The 19052-nt window shown below is 36.3% G+C and overlaps 2 protein-coding genes across 9 annotated transcripts in view; one reads left to right on the top strand and one right to left on the bottom strand.

The window, feature by feature from the left end:
- Positions 1 to 5712, bottom strand: part of NMI (N-myc and STAT interactor) — a 94284-nt gene extending 88572 nt beyond the window's left edge. For all 5 annotated transcript variants that reach the window (XM_072960963.1, XM_072960964.1, XM_072960959.1 and 2 more), the window contains exon 1: positions 5636 to 5712. The gene's annotated coding sequence lies outside the window, so the exon portion shown is untranslated. The remainder of the gene's footprint in view (positions 1 to 5635) is intronic.
- RIF1 (replication timing regulatory factor 1) overlaps positions 5023 to 19052 on the top strand; it is a 46986-nt gene continuing 32956 nt past the window's right edge. For 2 of the 4 annotated variants that reach the window (XM_072960954.1, XM_072960958.1), the window contains exons 1-10: positions 5031 to 5149; positions 5536 to 5649; positions 6420 to 6498; positions 8844 to 8940; positions 9976 to 10103; positions 10197 to 10291; positions 11093 to 11282; positions 13292 to 13384; positions 15631 to 15769; positions 17974 to 18125. In XM_072960954.1, the coding sequence (XP_072817055.1) occupies positions 5546 to 5649; positions 6420 to 6498; positions 8844 to 8940; positions 9976 to 10103; positions 10197 to 10291; positions 11093 to 11282; positions 13292 to 13384; positions 15631 to 15769; positions 17974 to 18125 (1077 nt within the window). In that variant the 5' untranslated portion in view covers positions 5031 to 5149; positions 5536 to 5545. Of the gene's footprint in view, positions 5160 to 5295; positions 5390 to 5535; positions 5650 to 6419; positions 6499 to 8843; positions 8941 to 9975; positions 10104 to 10196; positions 10292 to 11092; positions 11283 to 13291; positions 13385 to 15630; positions 15770 to 17973; positions 18126 to 19052 lie in introns of those variants that run through there. The other 2 variants (XM_072960955.1, XM_072960957.1) reach the window with 2 other exon arrangements.

Consider the following 19052-nt stretch of genomic DNA (forward strand, 5'->3'; position numbering starts at 1 on the left):
ATTTTGTACATGAATGAGAATATTTGCAGGATAATTGTTTAGACGTGGAATTCTTGCATCAAAGACTTTGGGAATTTGTGATTTTGATAAATACTGCAAATTGTCCTTCCCAGAGGTTGTACCAATATACATACATTTCTACAAGTATCATATGAGAACCAACAATGAAGCTTACAAATTTGGGTCAAAATTCTGTTTTATCCATAGTACACTTAGAGGATTTAAGTCTTTCAGTTATATTAGTTTACTAAAATAGGTAGTTTAAAAAAAACTTCCTTAACCCAGTGATCAAGAAAAGTAGAGCACTGAATCCTGCCCACGAGTATCCCTGGTGATAAATTCAGACCGGATTAGTTTCTTAAATTTGTGATTACGTTCTTTCTTCACCAAGGCCTGAAACATAACAATGAATCACTACCCCTTTTGGCTTCTCAAGGCTGTCAGTTTCAATCATCTTTGTAGCTCCTGAGCTTCTAAGAGAATTTTGTTTTCTCTCCATGAATTATGTTTTGAGATGTAGGCAAAGGATTTCTGCCATACATAGGTAGGTTCTTTCAAAAGCAGATATTTGTATTCTAATTACAAATAATATGAATAGTTAAGAGCTGTTCTATAAAAGTTAAAGAAAATTTGTGCCTTGAACACAGTAGGAATTTCAGATTTTGGTACTGAAAAGAATCATTTGGGGTGCATATTAAAAATGCATATTACTGGGCTTCTCCTGGAACTTCTGATTCAGTAGGTTTGAGAGGTACAGATCAGATATTTGCATATATAGAAGCTTTCCAGTGTTTCTGGCAACCAGTGATACTTGCAATGATACTGGAACTACACTTTGAGCAATATAACATTAAATTATTGCTAATGGGCTGCAGTCTCATACTTTTAATGTAGGTTAAGGAAACATATTTCAACGAAAAATTGGGTTTTTGTTGGCGGGGGAGCATTCATGGTTTTATAACATGTTGTTTTTCTTAAACCTTAGAAACCAATGTTTCTATGGCTAACATTTTCTGAATATTTATAACATGTACCCACTCATTGTTTAAGCAACTTCCATGTATTAACTTATACATAACTCACAAGCCTATGAGGTAAGTGCAATTACTCCCATTTTAGAGAAAAGGTAACTGAGGCACAAGAGGCTGAGTAACTTGCCAGAGTCAGACAGCTAAGAGGTTGTAGGGTCAGGATTCAAACCTCAGCAATCAAGCTCCTTCATACTATGTTGCCTCTCTCTTTCGATTTGAACCTGAAGGGGCTCAAATTTCTCATCTGAATAGGAGTTGGCTTGGTCCTAAATGGTAGGAACTCTGCACAGTTCAGTGGAAAGTGTATAACTATCTGTCCAGATAAGGCCTTTGGTCTATTAAAAGATTAAAGCATCTCTTAGTTAATACAATTGGATATCATTGTGGACTAGGTCTGAACGCAAGCAAGGGTAGTAGACTTCATGATAGTGATGGGCTATGTTATTAGCTGTGTATTTTTATTGTATATGAACTAATGATGGATGAAATAATTTTACAAATTTTTCCCCCATCTATCAGCTGCTTAAAAGTCCATCATGGGATCTTTCAGTACCACCGAATTAAAAAGCTAAAAAGATCTCAAAGCCTGGCTTTCTTTAAATGAATCCAATAAAATAGTTATCATGTTGGGTAGTGTTTCAAATGTCTCCCAAAACCCTTATACTCCACAATTTTTATGTGACAAATATTAAAGTAACTCACATATTTCAGGGGAAAAAACCTGACATTTTCAATTAATGTAATTTATTCAAGTATTCATGTAATAAACACCTATTACATACCTACTATGTGCCAGGACTTGTGCTAGGCATTGGGTAATAATTTAACCCTGATGTTAGTGTCTTTCTTCTCATTTTAGTGATGAAGACATGGTGACGTTAAGAATTTAAGGGGGAGAGCTCAAGTTGCACAGTGGCATAGTCAGGATTTCCATTCTCACCTACTTGACTCCAAAGCTGGACACATTGCGTTAACTGCAATAATTTGGATTACAGATGGATACTTCATTTCACTAAATGAATTACTATAGGAAACCTTTAAACAGTGAGCTTTCATTGGACTCTTTATATTGAATTTTTCTTACAATGTTAAAGAGTAAATCTGCCATGAAAACCACACCCCGCAGTGCTTATGCAGGGTAGAGCTCATTAAATGTTGATGAATGAATGTAACTTAAATAGATTAGCTTTGGAGTTAGACATGACTACATTAAAGTTCTCTAGGTTACTCTTTAAGCTTCACATTGCTTATCTGTAAATCCAAGAAGAGTACTTCACCTTAAAACCACGTGAGAAATAAATGAGATCATGAATGTAAAACACCTAGCACTCAGTAAAAAAGTTTTAAAAAAAAAACAATATTATAATCCTGAAGTAATATGTCTAGGCCATAAACTGGGATCCAAGGTAGATTTAGGTGGACAGAGCTAAGAATTATTAGGTAGGAAGAACCATTAGGACCACTGGGACAAGGTGGAGAAGGGAGTCATTGACAGACATACGATGATAGGCTTAATATGATCAAAGACAAGAATGGGGAAGTTAGGCAGGAATACTGGACTGAGGGTACAAGGCTTTTTATCTTGAAGGAGACGTTCTGAGAAGAAACAGAGATACGGAATTTGGAAAGGCAAAGAAGATAGAAATTGTGTTATTAGTTGAATGAATAAAATAAGGGATGGATGAATTAATACATGGATAAATTAATTCAAAATATCTATTGAGTGCCAGGTACTATAAATTTATTGTTTAATGGGAGCAGGTCCGTGGTGGTGGTTTCAAAATTTTTGTCAAAGAGAAACTTGGGAGTAGCAATCTGGTTGGAAGGGTGGCTACGTGGGGAAGGGGATTTGTCTTGACTCTGTCATCTCTTAGTACTTTAGATCAGACTGAAAAAATAAGAACAGGGAAGGGGCACTAATTGAGATAATGGCTGGACCTAATTTCCCGCAGACTAACCATCAGTTCTCCCACTGCAGACACACATAATCAAATCAATGAGATACTCATTTTAATAGGTTTATGTACAAAAAGCTTTGTCAGCATGGAGGCAGAAACATTTAATTCTCCTTTGGGGTGGGGAAGATGAGGGAGAGAGTTCATAAAAAGGTACGATTTTAGTGGACTCTTATTTATCACACTTGAAAAAGTGACTAAACCTTCTAAACACAAGGAACAACAGAGACCTTCAAAGACACTGAAAAGTTAGAGTTCCTGGCAGACTATTCTGAACCTGGCTAAGGCTGAAGGTGAAGCAGTGGCCCAGTAATAATAATAGGCTTGCGTGTTATGCCAAGAGTTTTGAAATTCATCCTGTGATCAATGGGACCCACTAATGGATTTCAGGCATGGGAGTGACAATGATAAAATATTACATAACATTTTAGTAAGATCATAGTCTTATACATTTGAAAGAGGAGCAAGATGGCCACCCCAACCTCTTCTCTATAAATGAGAAATTAGAAAAAAATGAATAGAACAAAGGCCCTATATGGGAGGAATTTACAACCTAGTGGGGAGCAGCAGCAATAAAAAAAAAAAGATATATAATGTAATATCAGATAGTGATAAGTACCAGAAAGAAGAGTAAAGCCAAGTAAGGCACACGAGGATTGGGTGGAGGTACTTAAGGCAAACTCAATGTTCTTTCCACTAATCTCATAGCCACCATAAAAAATAATAGGGTTTGAAGATTCTCTCTCACTTTTCAACACAATAGCTCCATTATATTGAAATCTCAATGTTGCAAACCCGTCCATATATTTCATTCATTGTCTAATAACTTCTTTACCTTCATAAATGTGTTCTCTTGCCAAAGCCCAAGAAATGAGGAGCGAATTCCCTTCTGAAGGTTAAAGACTTGTTACCAGGCTGCACTGAAAACCTTTCCCTGACATTACTTTCCAAATGTCTCTACACTTCATCCAGACACAGCTCTTCACCATTTCTTAAGTCTTTAAAATTTCCATAGCTTGGCTCACAAGAACTTATATGTCTCCTTCCCTTTCTTGCTTCATCATTTTGTTTAAGAAACACGTTCTGTGTTGTGCTTGGTTTGGCAGACACTTTGCTAGGTGCAGTAACACAAAGAAGAGCAAACTACAGACCCAAACTCTGGAGCTGACAGTAGTACTGCGTGTGGGTAAACAGAGGCTCAAGCCAGGTGTGGGAACCCGTGAGGCCAGAGAGGAAGGACCAGTTGCTGTTTGGTCTTAGATGCCTGGTTTTAAATTGATACACTTCTGTGTCCTGTGGAAAGTGCTCACAGGCCTATGAACAGGGGAGCAATGTTCTAATAGTAAGAAATGACTTTCAGTAAGGGTTTACTGTAGTTTCTCCAAGTGTGAACTCTTGACCAAGCCCCGCCCTTCAACACCGGAGGCCTAATAGAGGACAGCAGATCCTGCTTAAATCTACCGAATCTCAAAGTCTAAGGGCGGGGCCCATAAGCCTGCAGTTTAATCATGAATATCCGCAGGCCATTGTTATGTACACTTAAAGTGTGAGAGCCGCCTGTCTCTCCCATATTTTCTCATTAAGCTTTCACCTTAAGTTTGTACTATTACCATTTCTATTTTACATAGAAGTAAGTGGAGGCATAAAAAAGGGTGATTAACTTGCTAAGGTCACAGGGGACTAGGAATGCAGACCAAACTAGACAGTCTTAAACATCACAGTACGGTTATCCCTTTGCTAATTGATTTGTTGCTAAAACTTCATTAACTACTGGACTTCGAGTTTGAAGACAGTCTGGAGGCCCACTAAATTTAGCCTGGGGAACTTGGGCTATTCACTCACATTTTGAATTTTAAGTCCCTCGCCGGTTAATTTTAGGCCAAAACACCTCCACCTGCAAGGTGACCTGAGGGGCAAGGCGGGACATCAGGCGGGGGAGGGATCGATGACTTCGGCGCGCCCCACTGCCTGTTGGATTGGCTCGAGCCTCTCCCGCCAGGCCTGCCTTACTCCCGCGCGCTCCAGAGCCCGCCCCCGCCGCCATCTTGGCCTGGGAGGGAGCGGGCCGCACGCGTGAGTAAACAGACTGAGCCGGGAAAGCCGAGCTCTTGCAGCGTCCGGTTGCTGCGGGGCAGCGGTGGAGAGGACGCAGGCCTGGTCTTCGTACGTAGGGGTGAATATCGGGGTCGCAGTGCTGGGCGGCGGGGATCCCTCAGCCGGGAGCAACCTCCGCCCCCTCGCGGCCAGATGGCTCGCTCCCCGGGCTTCTCCCGCCCCCGCCGGTCTCCTCCCCCTGTTGAAAGCTGCCCGGGAAAGTGGTGGCGGGAGTGGGCCTGCGCCGGAGCGCGGCGTGGGCCTGGGTGCGTGTGGGGGGGCGCAGGAGGAGATTAGCGTTACGGGTTTGTACGTCGCGGGCCCGGGTTGTGGACGCGGTGGGGTTGTGAGGCCGGGTGCGGGCGCGCGGGTCTGGGGCTCGGACTCATGCCGGGCCTCCGCGGGGCTGTTTCTGTCGGTCATTGGATTTTCTATTCTTCCGGTCCGGGCCTCAGGGTGGCCGACATGACGGCCCCGGGTCCAAACCCCCTCGCCCCGCTGTTAGAGACTTTGGAAGACCCTTCCGCCTCTCAGGGAGAGCAGACCGACGCTTACCTGACTCTGACCAGGTGAGGCCTGCTGGGAGTGGGGGTGGGGCGCCCTGGTGAGTCTGGGGGAGAAGATAAGCCCGGGTGGGGCACGGAGAGTGAGTTTGTGTATTCTAGAAGCCTAGCAGCTGTGGGGACGCCGGCGTCGCGGGCGAGGTCGGGGGTAGGGGGAATGCGTGCTAGGTGACGTTCTGGCGTGCGGGCTCTGCTGCCTTAGGTGCATGTTTGGAATGAGGAAGCCCGCACGTGTGTCTTTAAGCGAAGGATTAAGAAAAGTTTGGTTGGAAGTGAGCATGCTGGATTAGTGGTTTTTCAGTGCACGCCACCTGTGTATTGAGACAGTGGGGCTACCCAGAATTGGTTTTTCAATAGAGAGCAAATAACCTGAGTTTTATTTTAATCGCAAATGCTTCGTCCTATTTTCCCCCCTTGCAAACCATGTTTTTCTGAGTTATCTGCAGTTAATTGGAAATGGCTAGGAAAGGATAACAACTGGTACAAAACGATATATTTAATAAGTTTGGAACTAGGAATAGACTTCCCTGTTCCCTTTCCACGTAGTGAAGCTGTCAAAACGTGTGTACGCTGTGGAGGCACAAGTTATTCTGACGGTTTCTTTGTTTATTTCAGATATGTGTTACACTATGTTTAAAGTATCTTAAGCACTGGGTCAATTAATTTGTCAGAGTTCTAACATAACCTTTAAAAAGATGATACAGGGATTTCTTTTGTGGTAGTTCTTTTGTGTGTGTGTGTCATTTGCATAAACCTGCGTTCTCTCTGCTTTTAAGTCGTATGACTGGAGAAGATGGAAAAGAAATCATTGCAGAAATTGAGAAAAAACTTTCTCGGCTATTCAAAGCTTTAAAGGTATGTATCTCTGTTGCTTATTAAATAGGTTCTTATTTTATGAGGTGAGAAAAGTTTTGCCAGCTAACTCAAAAAACTGAATCTAAACTAGCAGTAGGATTATTATACTACTATTTGAGGATTTACAACGTATTAGGGTTATTTAATTATTTTACATGTTTTCTCTCACTTAATCCTCTGGTGTCCTAATGAGGTTACTCTTTAATACCACTTTGCAGAAGAAATTGGTTAAACTTGCCTAAAGGTGCCATGGACTTTTGAATACCAAAACTTGCACTCTTAATATAAAAGCAGTGATCACAGATTATTTAATCTATTTTTTCTCCTTTTGTAAGAATTTTTTTTAAAGATTCTTTAATTATGTCATTGGTCTACTGTGTGTGTAACATTCATTTTTTTATCTTCACTCACCCTCAGTTTTTACCACTGTTGCTTTGTTAAAAAACCATTATAATGGTTAACTTTTTTGCTTTGTTTATAGGGAAGTTGTGGGACCAATATTCTTGTCCTTGTTTGAGAACTCTGACTTTGTGACTTGACTTAATACCTAACTTTTAATTTCCTTGTTTTTAGAATGAAGAAGTTGAACTAAATCTCCAAAGTCCCTTTGAGTTCTTATTTTAATGACCTTTTTGTGCTTTTAAATGGAAGTATTCTATCAGGATGTTTATTGTACAATTTAGCATGATTTCTGGCTAAATGTTGAGGCATTAGGGGTACTGACTACCCTTAAATATTCCTGTTATAGTCATCAATGCTTTTGTTCATGTAAGCAAGAACTTTATTGTGTAGTAGTTCGACTTATTAATAGTATAAACACAATTAATGATATTATTTATTATCCCATTTTATTTATTTTTTTTTTTTGCAGGCGGAGGTAATTAGGTTTATTTATTTATTTTGATGGAGGTCCTGGGGATTGAACCCAGGACCTTGTGCGTGCCGAGCATGCACTCTACCACTTGAGCTATACCCTCCTCCCTCTTATCCCATTTTCTTCATTGTTATGTTCCACATTCCAGCAGTATAGTTGATATGATGAAGACATGCATTATATATTTGGTATTTGAGAACATGTAGGATCAGGAACTCAACTGCATGGATTTTGATGTGGTTTGTTACTAAATCCCTGATAAATAATTATTTAGAAGCAAATGGGTGGTAAATGATTTCTATCAACAGTAATTTTCTATGTAAATTATTGAGTACTGAAAGGATAATTGTTTCAGAATAGGAACCATACTAGATGAAATCTAACATGTTTCTGTGTTACTGTTTAGAATTCAGTATTGTGTCTAATAACTTGAAACATTCTCAAGCATAAGACACTTCGCTGTTGTGGAACATTTTCAAGCAGTATATATTTAATAAAAGTTGATTGCACGCATGCTAACTACTATCTAGGAGATATAATAATAGCTCTCACAGTCTTAAGTGTTTAAGACTATTTGTGGTTGTTTGAAATGATTGCTTTAATACCACTTATAACCCAGGGTTTGGTATTATGGATGTTTGGTTCGATTAATTATAAGAGATGTTCTAGGAAAGTGTCTTCTTATATTTGATTACTAACATTTACCATTCTTCCTGCTCAAGAGTAACATAGTTGAGGATTCCTTGGATATCTGATTCAGAGAAGTGGGGAGATTTGCAGATAAATCACTTTGGAATAGGAAATGGTACCAAGAAAGGCACAGGGTTACAAGTAAATGTAGGATTGGGAATATGGCAAGATTCCCTCTGACCGGTTTGGAATTTTATAGCTTTTACATACATAACATGGAATAGGGTTTGAATTCCAAATGGTCATGGATTCAGTTCTCCTGCTGTGAAGTAGGGTTTTTATGTTGTTTGTTTTTTTTCAAAGATTGAGATGTTTAAAGCTCCTAATACTTTAGCTATTCAGTAAATGTATTCTAATCCCTTCCCTCTTGTCTTTGAGGTGTCACTCCACTCTAAAGCTAAGATGTCAGCTTTTGCCTTTGAGTATTTTATTTACTTTTTGTGGAAGGACTTTGCTCCTACTCTTCATTTCCTGTCTAGTATTTTCAGCATCTTCCATTTGTTAGCTGCTGCTGCTTTTTAATTTTTTTGCTTTCAGACGTGTGCATGTGTTGTTGTTCTTCTAAGAAAAATATTCTTTATTTAGCTGATTTCTGTCTAGTTTCTCTCTTTTCTTTGTCAAGCTATGTACATGACCTGCTCTTACTCCTTTTTTATCTGCTCTCAAAGATTTGTTGATTGTTGAGATTAAAATGTAATTTTGTTTCTTGGTCACCTTTTGCTTGCCAAAAATTGATTTACAACTGTACTTGTTTGTAACACGTGTGATTTTGTTTTCATAGGCTCACATTGTCAGTCAAAACTCAGAGCTTAGCAGTGCTGCTCTACAGGCTTTGGGGTTTTGCTTATATCATCCCAAAATTTCCTCAGGATTATCAGGTAGTTAAATTTATTATGACTTACTATTTGTAGAGTTTATGATTTAATACTGTTGAAAGTACTGTTAACCTCTCTTTAGTTTCATAACTTATATAGGATTTGCTTTTGAGGTGTTTGATATTAAACTTTGATACCATAAAGATAGCTCTAAAAGGAAATGAGCCTATTTAAAAATAATTGCTACGACAGTCTTCTCCTTTATAAAAACACATCTGCTTTGGAAGTTAATAATTGAATGAAATTAATTTTAGAAGTTAGATGGTTATTTATTTTACACAAGCATGCAGTAGAGAATATGGTAATTTGAAAAGTTGTTCTACACAGTGGTAAATGAAATAATTTGGAGCTAAAAGTGGTAATGAAAGCACAGGATCTGATGCTTTGAGTTTTTAAGCATCCTTAGCACTCTGTATCCTTGGATGCAGAACCTGAAGATATTGAGGGCTGACTGTACTTCACACTCGGATTTTGATATCCCTGGGGGAATCCTGGAACCAGTCCCCCATGGGTATTGGGGGAGGACTATAATCTTAATTGTTGTTCTGTAAGAAGCTTGCCATGGTAAAGGAAACCTGGGAGGCAATCTTTAGAGAAGAGCAATCAGGACTAGGGAATAACTATATCAGAAAGTTGTTACCATCTTTTTTTCTGAGGGAAAAGTATATACTTTTTATATGTAGAGATGTTAACAGTCTAAAGTAGTTGTTCATTTTGGCACAGAGATACAGGCTTTATAACGTTTTGCCAAAAATTCACTTGTATGTTCAAACCTAATGATGAGACCGTGTAGAATTATTTTAGTTGCAAAAAATATCTAATCTTGAGTCTACTATGTTTTCTTTGAGTATTGTTTTCCTCTGACCTTAATTTTGTGTTTTGGGAATTAGTTTGATATCAACATTAGCTCTCTGGTCCTTTCTGGTTATGCATTTAATTTTTTGACAATGAAGAGAATAGGATTTTTCTCTGCTGCTTTTAACAGAGCTTTTAAAGGATGTAAATGATTCCACGTAATTAAAACTGCTTATTTTTCAGAGACAGATATTCAAGAACTGCTTTCAATACTGAATGATACTGTTAAGAGTTCAGATAAAAATGTACGTACTAGGGCACTTTGGGTGATATCCAAGCAGACGTTTCCTGCAGAAGTTGTTGGCAGAGTAGTGAGTATAGTTTTTGCATATGTCTTCTCAACCATATGCTAGTTAAAAAAAACTCAGGCATATTTGATTTGTTTTTATTTGGTTCTCTTTCAGGTATCCAATATAATTGATTCATTAGAAATAGTATTTAATAGAGGAGAGATGCATTCTGCTGTTGTTGATTATGAAGCATTAAATGTCATCATAAGGTATGAGTTTGGATGCTATGCATATTGGAAGAATATTTTCAGTAAATTTAGAATTTAAGGAATAGACTTTTGGGACTTAAATTTGAGTTGGACGTAATAAAAGAAGGAAATGTCTTCCAGACTAAAATTCTCAAAAAGTAACAGGAAGTAGTAAGTAGACGTGTCTAAGTTGCTAGGTTTCTTTGTTATGCTGCTGCTGCTAACACAGTTCTGGTTTTAAAAATTATCTCTGTTAAAGCTTTTGCAAGAATTCAAAAAATAGTAGACTCCTAAGTGGGCTGCAGGGTGTATTTATGAAAGCATTAACAATGACTAACAGCAAATTGGGAGAATAGGAAAATCCCTTACCTTCTTCCTACCCATCCCTGCTTTATTCATAATGAATATGCTCACAGCACAAATGCTGTTGATAGGCTTTGTCTTACCTTGTTTTTCATTCTTTAAAAGTTTTCAATAGTTGTTGAGTTATATGCTGTAACTATTTAGTGTTCTGATGTTCACATTGTATCATGGTTCTCCAGCTATCTTCTGTAAGAATATCGAATTCAATTGTGTGAAAATAATTAGTATTTAAAAATTTTTAATTTGAAGGCAAGAAGATGTGTTCTCCTTATTTGAAAAATTTATAAAAATAATACAGAAATCTGTAAATTAGCAATTAAAGTTTGTTCTATTTTTGTGTGTCTGTTCTGAAACAAATGGACCATACTACACATATTTCCGTGTGCTGTTTATTTTCCTGGTAGTTTAAACGTAAAAGTTGAGGTCAAACTAGTTTAGTCAATGATTTCTCTTTCATAGGCTAATTGAACAAGCCCCAGTTCAAATGGGAGAAGAGTCAATTAGGTGGGCAAAACTGGTTATACCTTTGGTGGTTCATTCGGCCCAAAAGGTACATTTGCGAGGAGCGACTGCTCTAGAGATGGGGATGCCATTGTTGCTTCAGAAACAACAAGAAATAGCATCTATCACAGAGCAGCTTATGACTACTGTAAGTAATATTTTAAGGATTTTTTTGGCGGTGCTGCATTGTAAGGTTTTGCGCCAAGTTTAGGGCACATATCGGTGTAATTGCACTATAATCTAGGAGATTCCTCTTTGAATTAAAACAAAGAATTGCTTAAGTTAATGTAGTCACACTCCCCCTGCATTGCAGTAAGGAAGGGACCTGTCTATTCAGTGTTGTTAGAATCCAGGCATTTTACCCCATTGTCCAAGAATGATAATTGAAAGAAATTGCATTTTTGGAAAAGGGAGATCATTAACTGCTTCAGTGCTATCTAGGTATACCCAATAGATACAAATTTAATGCATGTAAGTGCACCTAGTGTGTGCAGTTTCCTAAAGTTACTACTTGCCCTAGGTTTCAAGTTTTTCAGCCTTTATAGCATTTATTGATCACCTAATTGCTCAGCATTGTTTTAGGCACTGTGTATATAGCAGTGAAAAAAAAGCAACTTCTTGTGGAGCTTACTTTCTAGTGGGAGAGGTAATAAAGAATATAGTATATTTGATGAAGAGCATTATGGAAAAATAGCAGAGACTGGATGGAGAGTGCCATTGGACAGGATTGGTGAGGTGGTCAGGGAAGAAAAAAAGAACAGGTTATTTGAACAGTGATTTGATGGTGATACAGGAGTTAGCTGTTTGGATAATATGGAGTAAACTCATTCTGGGCAGTAGGAAACATGAGGGCAAAAGGCCTTGCTCTGATGGATGTGTACTTGGTTGTATTCAGCGAACACTAGGCAGAATAATAGAACGAATGAGGGTGAGAGGAGTAGGAGATGATGTCACAGAATCAGAGGGCCAAATCACATAGGAACTTGGGGACCATTGTAAGGCATTTAGTTTACATTCTGGATTATATTGAAAACTGTATTTGAAGGTTTTGAGTCTACCAGTGATACACGTACTGACTTGGGTTTTAAAGGGTTCACCCTGCCTGTACTTGAGAATAGACTCTAGGAAGGGTTGCATAGGAGCAGGGAAACTAGTTAGAGGAGATACTATAATCCAGGCCGTAGGGAGCCTTCCAGATTCTCTAAAACTTGGGTTTTTTTTTTTTTTTTTTTTTCAAGATGCCTCATGGTAATGCTTGGAGTCTAATAAAGTAAATCCAATCAATGTCTTTGCAGGTTTTCTTTATTCTGATGAGTTTATTTTTTAAGAGTATATACAGTCAGCCCTTGAGCAACTCGAGTATAATCCACATATAATTTATAGTCAGTCCTATGAATTCATAGTTCCTCTGCATCCTTGGATTCAACCAACCATGAACCACATAGTATTGTATTTACCTGAAAAAATATCATGTGTAAGTGGACCACACAGTTAAAACCCATATCTTTCAAGGGTCCGCTGTATAAAATTCTTTTTCTTTTTTTTAAACATTTTTTATTGATTTATTATCATTTTACAATGTGTCAAATTCCAGTGTTCAGCACAATTTTTCAGTCATTCATTTACACACTCATTGTCACATTTTTTTCTCTGAGTTATCATAACATTTTGTGTATATTTCCCTGTGCTATACAGTGTAATATTGTTTATCTATTCTACAATTTTGAAATCCCAGTCTATCCCTTCCCACCCCTCCACCCCCCTAAAATTCTTAGTAAGTTTGAACTAAAGTTTTCTCTAATATGTTACCCATGAAACTATTAATGTATTTTTAAAGGCAGTAGAGTGAGAAATTAAAACATTATCATTTGAACTCTAATAATATGGATACTGAAGTTTTTAGGGGAAAGTGTATTAGTAGGAAAAAAGAAAACTGTGTTGATGGATGAAAGAATGGCCAGGTATATGATAAGCATAGTAGAATAGTGGTATTTGGATTTTTATTTACTGTGAAACTTACTAGCTTTGCTATATGCGTGACAATTTTCCTAATAAAATACTGAGAAAAGTTACTTAGCTGAGACAGTCAATTTAATACTGCATTTTTTTCTCCTTTCCAAGAGTCTTTTTGGTAAATATTTTTGCTTTTGTTTTCAGAAATTACTTTCGGAACTCCAAAAGCTATTTATGAGTAAAAATGAGACTTACGTGTTGAAATTATGGCCTTTGTTTGTCAAACTTCTTGGGAAGGTAAGTCCACAGTTAACAAATACGTTTTACATGCCAGACCCTTCCATCTCTTTAACTTTCCATAGTACAGTCGATTCTCATTATTCATACACAGCGTGCATGAATTGAGTTGCTCATTAAAATTTATTTATAAACCCAGCACCAGTACTTGTGCTGCATTCAGTTGCAGTCAGTCACACATGTAGAGTGGCAAAAAGTTCGAGTCCTCCAGCACACGTGTTCTTGGCTGAGGTTGAGCAGAGTTTTGCTCTGCCTTTTTGCTTTAACTCTTAATATCCTTTAAACGAATGTCTGTTTCATGATGCATTTAGTGCTACATTTTTCATGTTTTGTGCTTTTCCTTGGTGATTTCAGCGTTAAATGGCCCCAAGTGTAGTGCTGAAGTGCTGTCTGTGCACTGTTTCCCTTAGGGGGAAAATACATGTGTTAGGTAAACTTGGTTTAGGCATGAGTTAAAGTGCTATCTGCTGTGGGTGCAGTGTTAGTGAATCAACAATATATATTACATAAGGTCTTTAAACAGGAAAACATAAAAACATGGTTATGTGTCAATTGGTTGATGACAGTGTGATCAGAGGCTTGCAAGAACCTAACCCTGCATTTTCCCTAGTAGCTGTTGCTCAGTATTCACTAATACATTGTTGAGGCACTTTATAGAATGTAACTGTGGAGAATAATGAGAATCAACTGTATGTTTTCTTTAAGCCAGGTTTTTTTTTGGGTGGGGGAGTGGGTTCTTTATTGTGGTAAATAAACATAATATTTGTCAAAACCATCCTAAGTATACAATTGAGTGGCGTTAAAAATATTTACAAGTTGTGTAAAACATCACCACTTGTCTATACTCAGAACTTTTTCTTATCACCCCCAACAAAAACTATACATGTTAAATAAACAGTGACTCCCTTTGACCCTTTCCCTTCAGCCCCTGATAACCTCTGTTTTACTTTCTGTATCTCTGGATTTGCTAATTCATAAGTTTTGACCTTTGATCCATTTTGAGTTTTTGTATATGGCATATAATAAGGGTAAAGCTTCATTCTTCTGCATTTGGATACTCAATTTTCTAAGCACTGTTTTGTTAAAAAGACTGACTTGAATGGTCTTGTCACTCTTGATGAAAATCAGTTGACAGTATATGTGAGAGTTTTATTTTGGGATCCCTGTTCTTCTGGTGTATGTTTGCCCTTTTACCATTACCATAAGCTATAATTATGGTAGTTTTGTAGTAAGTTTGGAAGTCAACGAAGTGAGTCTTCCAACTTTTTTTTTTTTCCAAAACTGTTTTGGCTATCTGGGGCCCTTTGCAATTCCATAATGAATTTGAGGAACAACTTTTATTTTTCAGTGAAAAAGGCCATTGGAATTTTGATAGAGATTGTGTTCAGTCTGTAGATTGCTTTGGGTAGTATAGACATTTTAATGACATTCAGTCTCCCTCTTCATGAACACGAGATGATTTTCCATTTATTTAGATCTTTGCAAATTTTTTTCAACAGTGCTTTGTAGCTTTTAGTTTAAAAGTCTCACTGCTGGATTAGATTTATTTCTAAGTGTTTAATTCTTTTAGATGCCATCTTTTAGATGCTATTGAAAGTGGAATTGCTCTTCTGATTTCCTTGTTAGATTGTTCACTGCTGTTGTAGGTTGGTCTTGTATTTTGCAACACTGCAAATTTATTTTATTAGCTCTATTAGCTTTCTTGTGGATTCTTTTTGAATTTTTAAACCATTTTTTGTTTGTTTTTTAATTTTTGTATTTTGTTCAGATTATGTGTGGACTGTAGCCACTTAGGACTGTTAATGTGCTATCTTTTTGTGTATTTTTTTCCTTGGTGTGCATTCTTTGATGTCATTTGTCCATTTTTCACTTAACTGGTTTTCCTGACTATTTCCATGTATTTGGAAAGATTATTAGTCTCAGGTTTTGTTTCTTATTTTTTCTTTTATATTTAAATTTTTTCATATGGATTTTTTTTAATATGTTGGTAAAATTTAGGATTGTATCTAACATTTCTAATGTTCTCTAGTGCTTCAGAAATGTGTATTATGCACTGTTTTGTATACTTCAGAACTTTATATTTTGTGATCTTGAATTTTGAATATGCATACAGAATTCATTAGTTTTAAAAATTTAAACTCCTTAAATTTTACACAGCTAACACAGAATGAATTAGATAAATGAATAATAATAGTGCCTATATATTGTTTCAGGTAAATAACTTCTTAATGATTTTCCCTTTTTAGACCTTGCATCGAAGTGGGAGTTTCATCAATTCTCTATTACAGTTGGAAGAACTGGGATTTCGTAGTGGCACACCCATGATTAAAAAAATAGCTTTTATTGCTTGGAAGAGTTTAATAGATAATTTTGCTTTAAATCCAGGTAAGTAAGTAATTTTATAATTTTGATTTTTTATGACTTTTACTTATGATTAAAAACACAGCTTTTCTGATTTTTTTGGACTCTATTGAAATTAACCTATCATGGACTATTTTAGGGGACTAAATTTGTAGCTAAAAATAAAGGTTAAGCCTTACTGAAAAAACAGATACAAAATTTATTTTATGCTATTTCAAAAACTGAACAAAATGACAAATACCACTTGTGGCTTTCTTAGTGCACTCCAGCACTTAGTTGAGCACTTTATCAAAGGTCACAGAGCCAATAGATGATAGCAAACAATTGTGATTGCTGTGAAGTAAAAGTATCAGTGGTTGATGAACTTCTTTATTTCAGGACCTTTAGAACAGTACTTAATAGGGAGTTAGCATTAACATTTAGAAGTGATTCCTCTTGATTTACTGTACCCTTATCTTGTTATTATCTGTTGCAGGTGTTTGATATATATATATATATATAAAAATATAAAACAGAGTATTTCGCCCAAAAGTAGGTCAGTATGAGTACCTGCTTAACTGGGTTGTTAATCTTAGGTATGATGATACTGTTTAACAAGATCTGGTAAATAATGTTGATCTCATACTCTGCTAAAAGATCCTTGCTAAAGACCATTAATAATTCTTTTTCTTCCCTTTTAAAATATGTTTTATAAGGTAATTATTTTCATTAAGTAGAATTACTGTTATTGAAAGTATTAATACAAGAGCATTGCCAGGTCCAAATTTTAATTGGAAATGTCACCTTTTTTTGGTTATTGCTTATGAAATGGCAGTGTTAGATATTGTTTAGTATTAAATTTTGTTGGATTATGTGTAGTTGAGTGTTACAGCATAAAATAGGAATGACTTAAGATAAATAAAATGCTATCATTTGAAGTAACTTCAGAGCTAGAGAGTCTATGACTGAGATTATGGATCCTGGAAGTCATTAAGGAATTAGATGCCTATTTTCTGTTATCACCTTCAGTATGCTTTAATTGCAGACTTCAGGAAGGAGAGAAGGCAAATGGAGCAAAAATGAACTTCTTCCCAGCTGACTAAGCTATCTATAAAGAATGTTTCAGAACTTCCATGTACAGTTCCAGTTATATCTCACTGGATAGAATGGCTAAATGGGAGACTAGATAAAGCAGTCAAAAATTGGACACCCGTCATGGTTCTGAGTGAAAGCAGGTCTTGTAACTAGAAGAGAATGGATTATTGCGCAGCAGTTTTTGGTATTCTCATCCTCTTGTGCAGAATAGGAGTTCAAAAAGTATTAGAGGATTTGTTTCCACAGTGATCTGACTTTATTTTCTTTTTATAGGACTGTTAATTGAAAGGTGAGTGGCAGAATAGTTGTAAGAAACATTGATGAATGTTATTCCATCAAATACATGGCTTGACAGATGTTTCATAATCCTTTAAAAGTCTTTGATAAGTTGTTTGAGCAGACTGTCTTATTTTATATATCTTCAGTCACAGTCACATAGTAAACACTTCTGGTATAAATATTTGGCTTAAAGAAGTGTATTTAATGTTTTTAGTATTTATGCAGAATTTTAGCAGTCTGAATATTATTAATGTAGAGTATACCTAAATCTAAATGAATCTATTTACATTTCCAAAATCTAATTAATGGTACTAACAGTTAAAATGGTTGATGAAAGGAATTAGTAGTAAATTTTTTAAATGACAGCCTTTTTTGAGGTAAAAATATGCCTCTTTTTTAATCTGTAAGGTGCAGATAATGAGAATACAAAGCAGCATGGAAAGAGTTTCTCAACATTTTGGCATATTTGGCTTGACAGTTTGTTTCCGAGAACTGCCCTGTGTGTTAGAGGAAGTTTAGCAGCATACTTGGATGCAGCCCACTAGATACCAGTAGCAGTCTTCATACCACTGTCAGTTATAACAACCAAAAAGATTGTAGATGTTGCTGAATGCTGGGAAAATCTCCCCTGTCACATGGTATCTAATAAATACTAATTATTTTTCAAAGTCAGCCTTATTAAGTATTGTGGCCTAGCTGTACTAGAGTTTATCAAGGTGGAAATTTGGGATGGAACAGGAACAGCTGGTGATTAAAATAATTTTTTTTAAACATCTTTTCTCTTACTATGGTAAAAGACTATTGCATACTCATTCTTGAAAGACTTGATCTTTAGTTCTTAAATGTTTTTACCTGGGTACTTCTTTTCTTTTAAGAAATACTATGTAGTGCAAAGAGACTGAAGTTATTAATGCAGCCTTTGAGTTCCATCCATGTGAGAACAGAAACTCTAGCACTGACAAAACTAGAAGTCTGGTGGTATTTATTGATGAGACTAGGACCTCATCTTCCTGCTAATTTTGAACAGGTAACATTACAGTTGTTGACTATAATACTTGATGTGTTTCTTAAACTAGTATGTTCTTAAGTTCTTACCAATCTAATCTTTCAGTGCTGTTTTTGCTATGTCTTAGCAGACCGCATTACATAAAAGATCTTTTTCCTGCTGACACTGAATTTGAGTTCATTTCCTCCAAAGGATATTCTTCAGTTGTCTGAAATTGAGCCTCTGAAAGCTTTTTGATAACAAACACTCAAATGTCTATTCTTACTCTGGAGTCATGAAAGATTTTTAAAAAGGAATTTCATAGGACTTAGAATATAATTGAGAGTAGAGTAAATATTACTGAAATAGAAAGTAGATGCAAAGTTGGATTAGTTCTAATTCTTTGTATCTCTTTGGCTTGTATGTATGACTACATAATGATAACCGATCATTTAATTCAATTGTAGCTTTTCATTATTGTTACAAATGAGTTTACAGTTTCCTTTAGATTTTGATACCCTTGCTGGCATTTAGACATAAAGCTTAATCTTATTTTCATTTTTGCAGTTAATCCCATCCTTGATTTCCGAATTATTTTACAGTTAAGTAAAAAAAAAGTTAGCTCTGATAACTCCTTTTGTCTTTTTCATTCTTTTATTGCTTATCTTGGGTCTTGGAGTACATTTTACTTTTGCATATGTAGTCCTTGTCTTCTAGTCCATATAAATAACTGCATAACAGTGAATGTATTCTTGCAAAAGGGGAATTTATAATAAATATACTTGAAATTTTTTTAGCAAGTTCTTTTTAAATTTTTAACTGTTTAATGTATTAAGGCTTTTAAACTTAAATAGAGCATGAACTAATTAAAGTTTGACTTTGATAGTAATACGTAATTGGGGTCATAATTTTTCCAGATTTTACCATTATAAGGTCCTTAATCTTATCCAGTTGTCCCATACATTCCTT

The sequence above is a fragment of the Vicugna pacos genome, chromosome 5 (assembly GCF_048564905.1).
Source record: "Vicugna pacos chromosome 5, VicPac4, whole genome shotgun sequence".
In the NCBI taxonomy this organism is placed as follows: Eukaryota; Metazoa; Chordata; class Mammalia; order Artiodactyla; family Camelidae; genus Vicugna; species Vicugna pacos.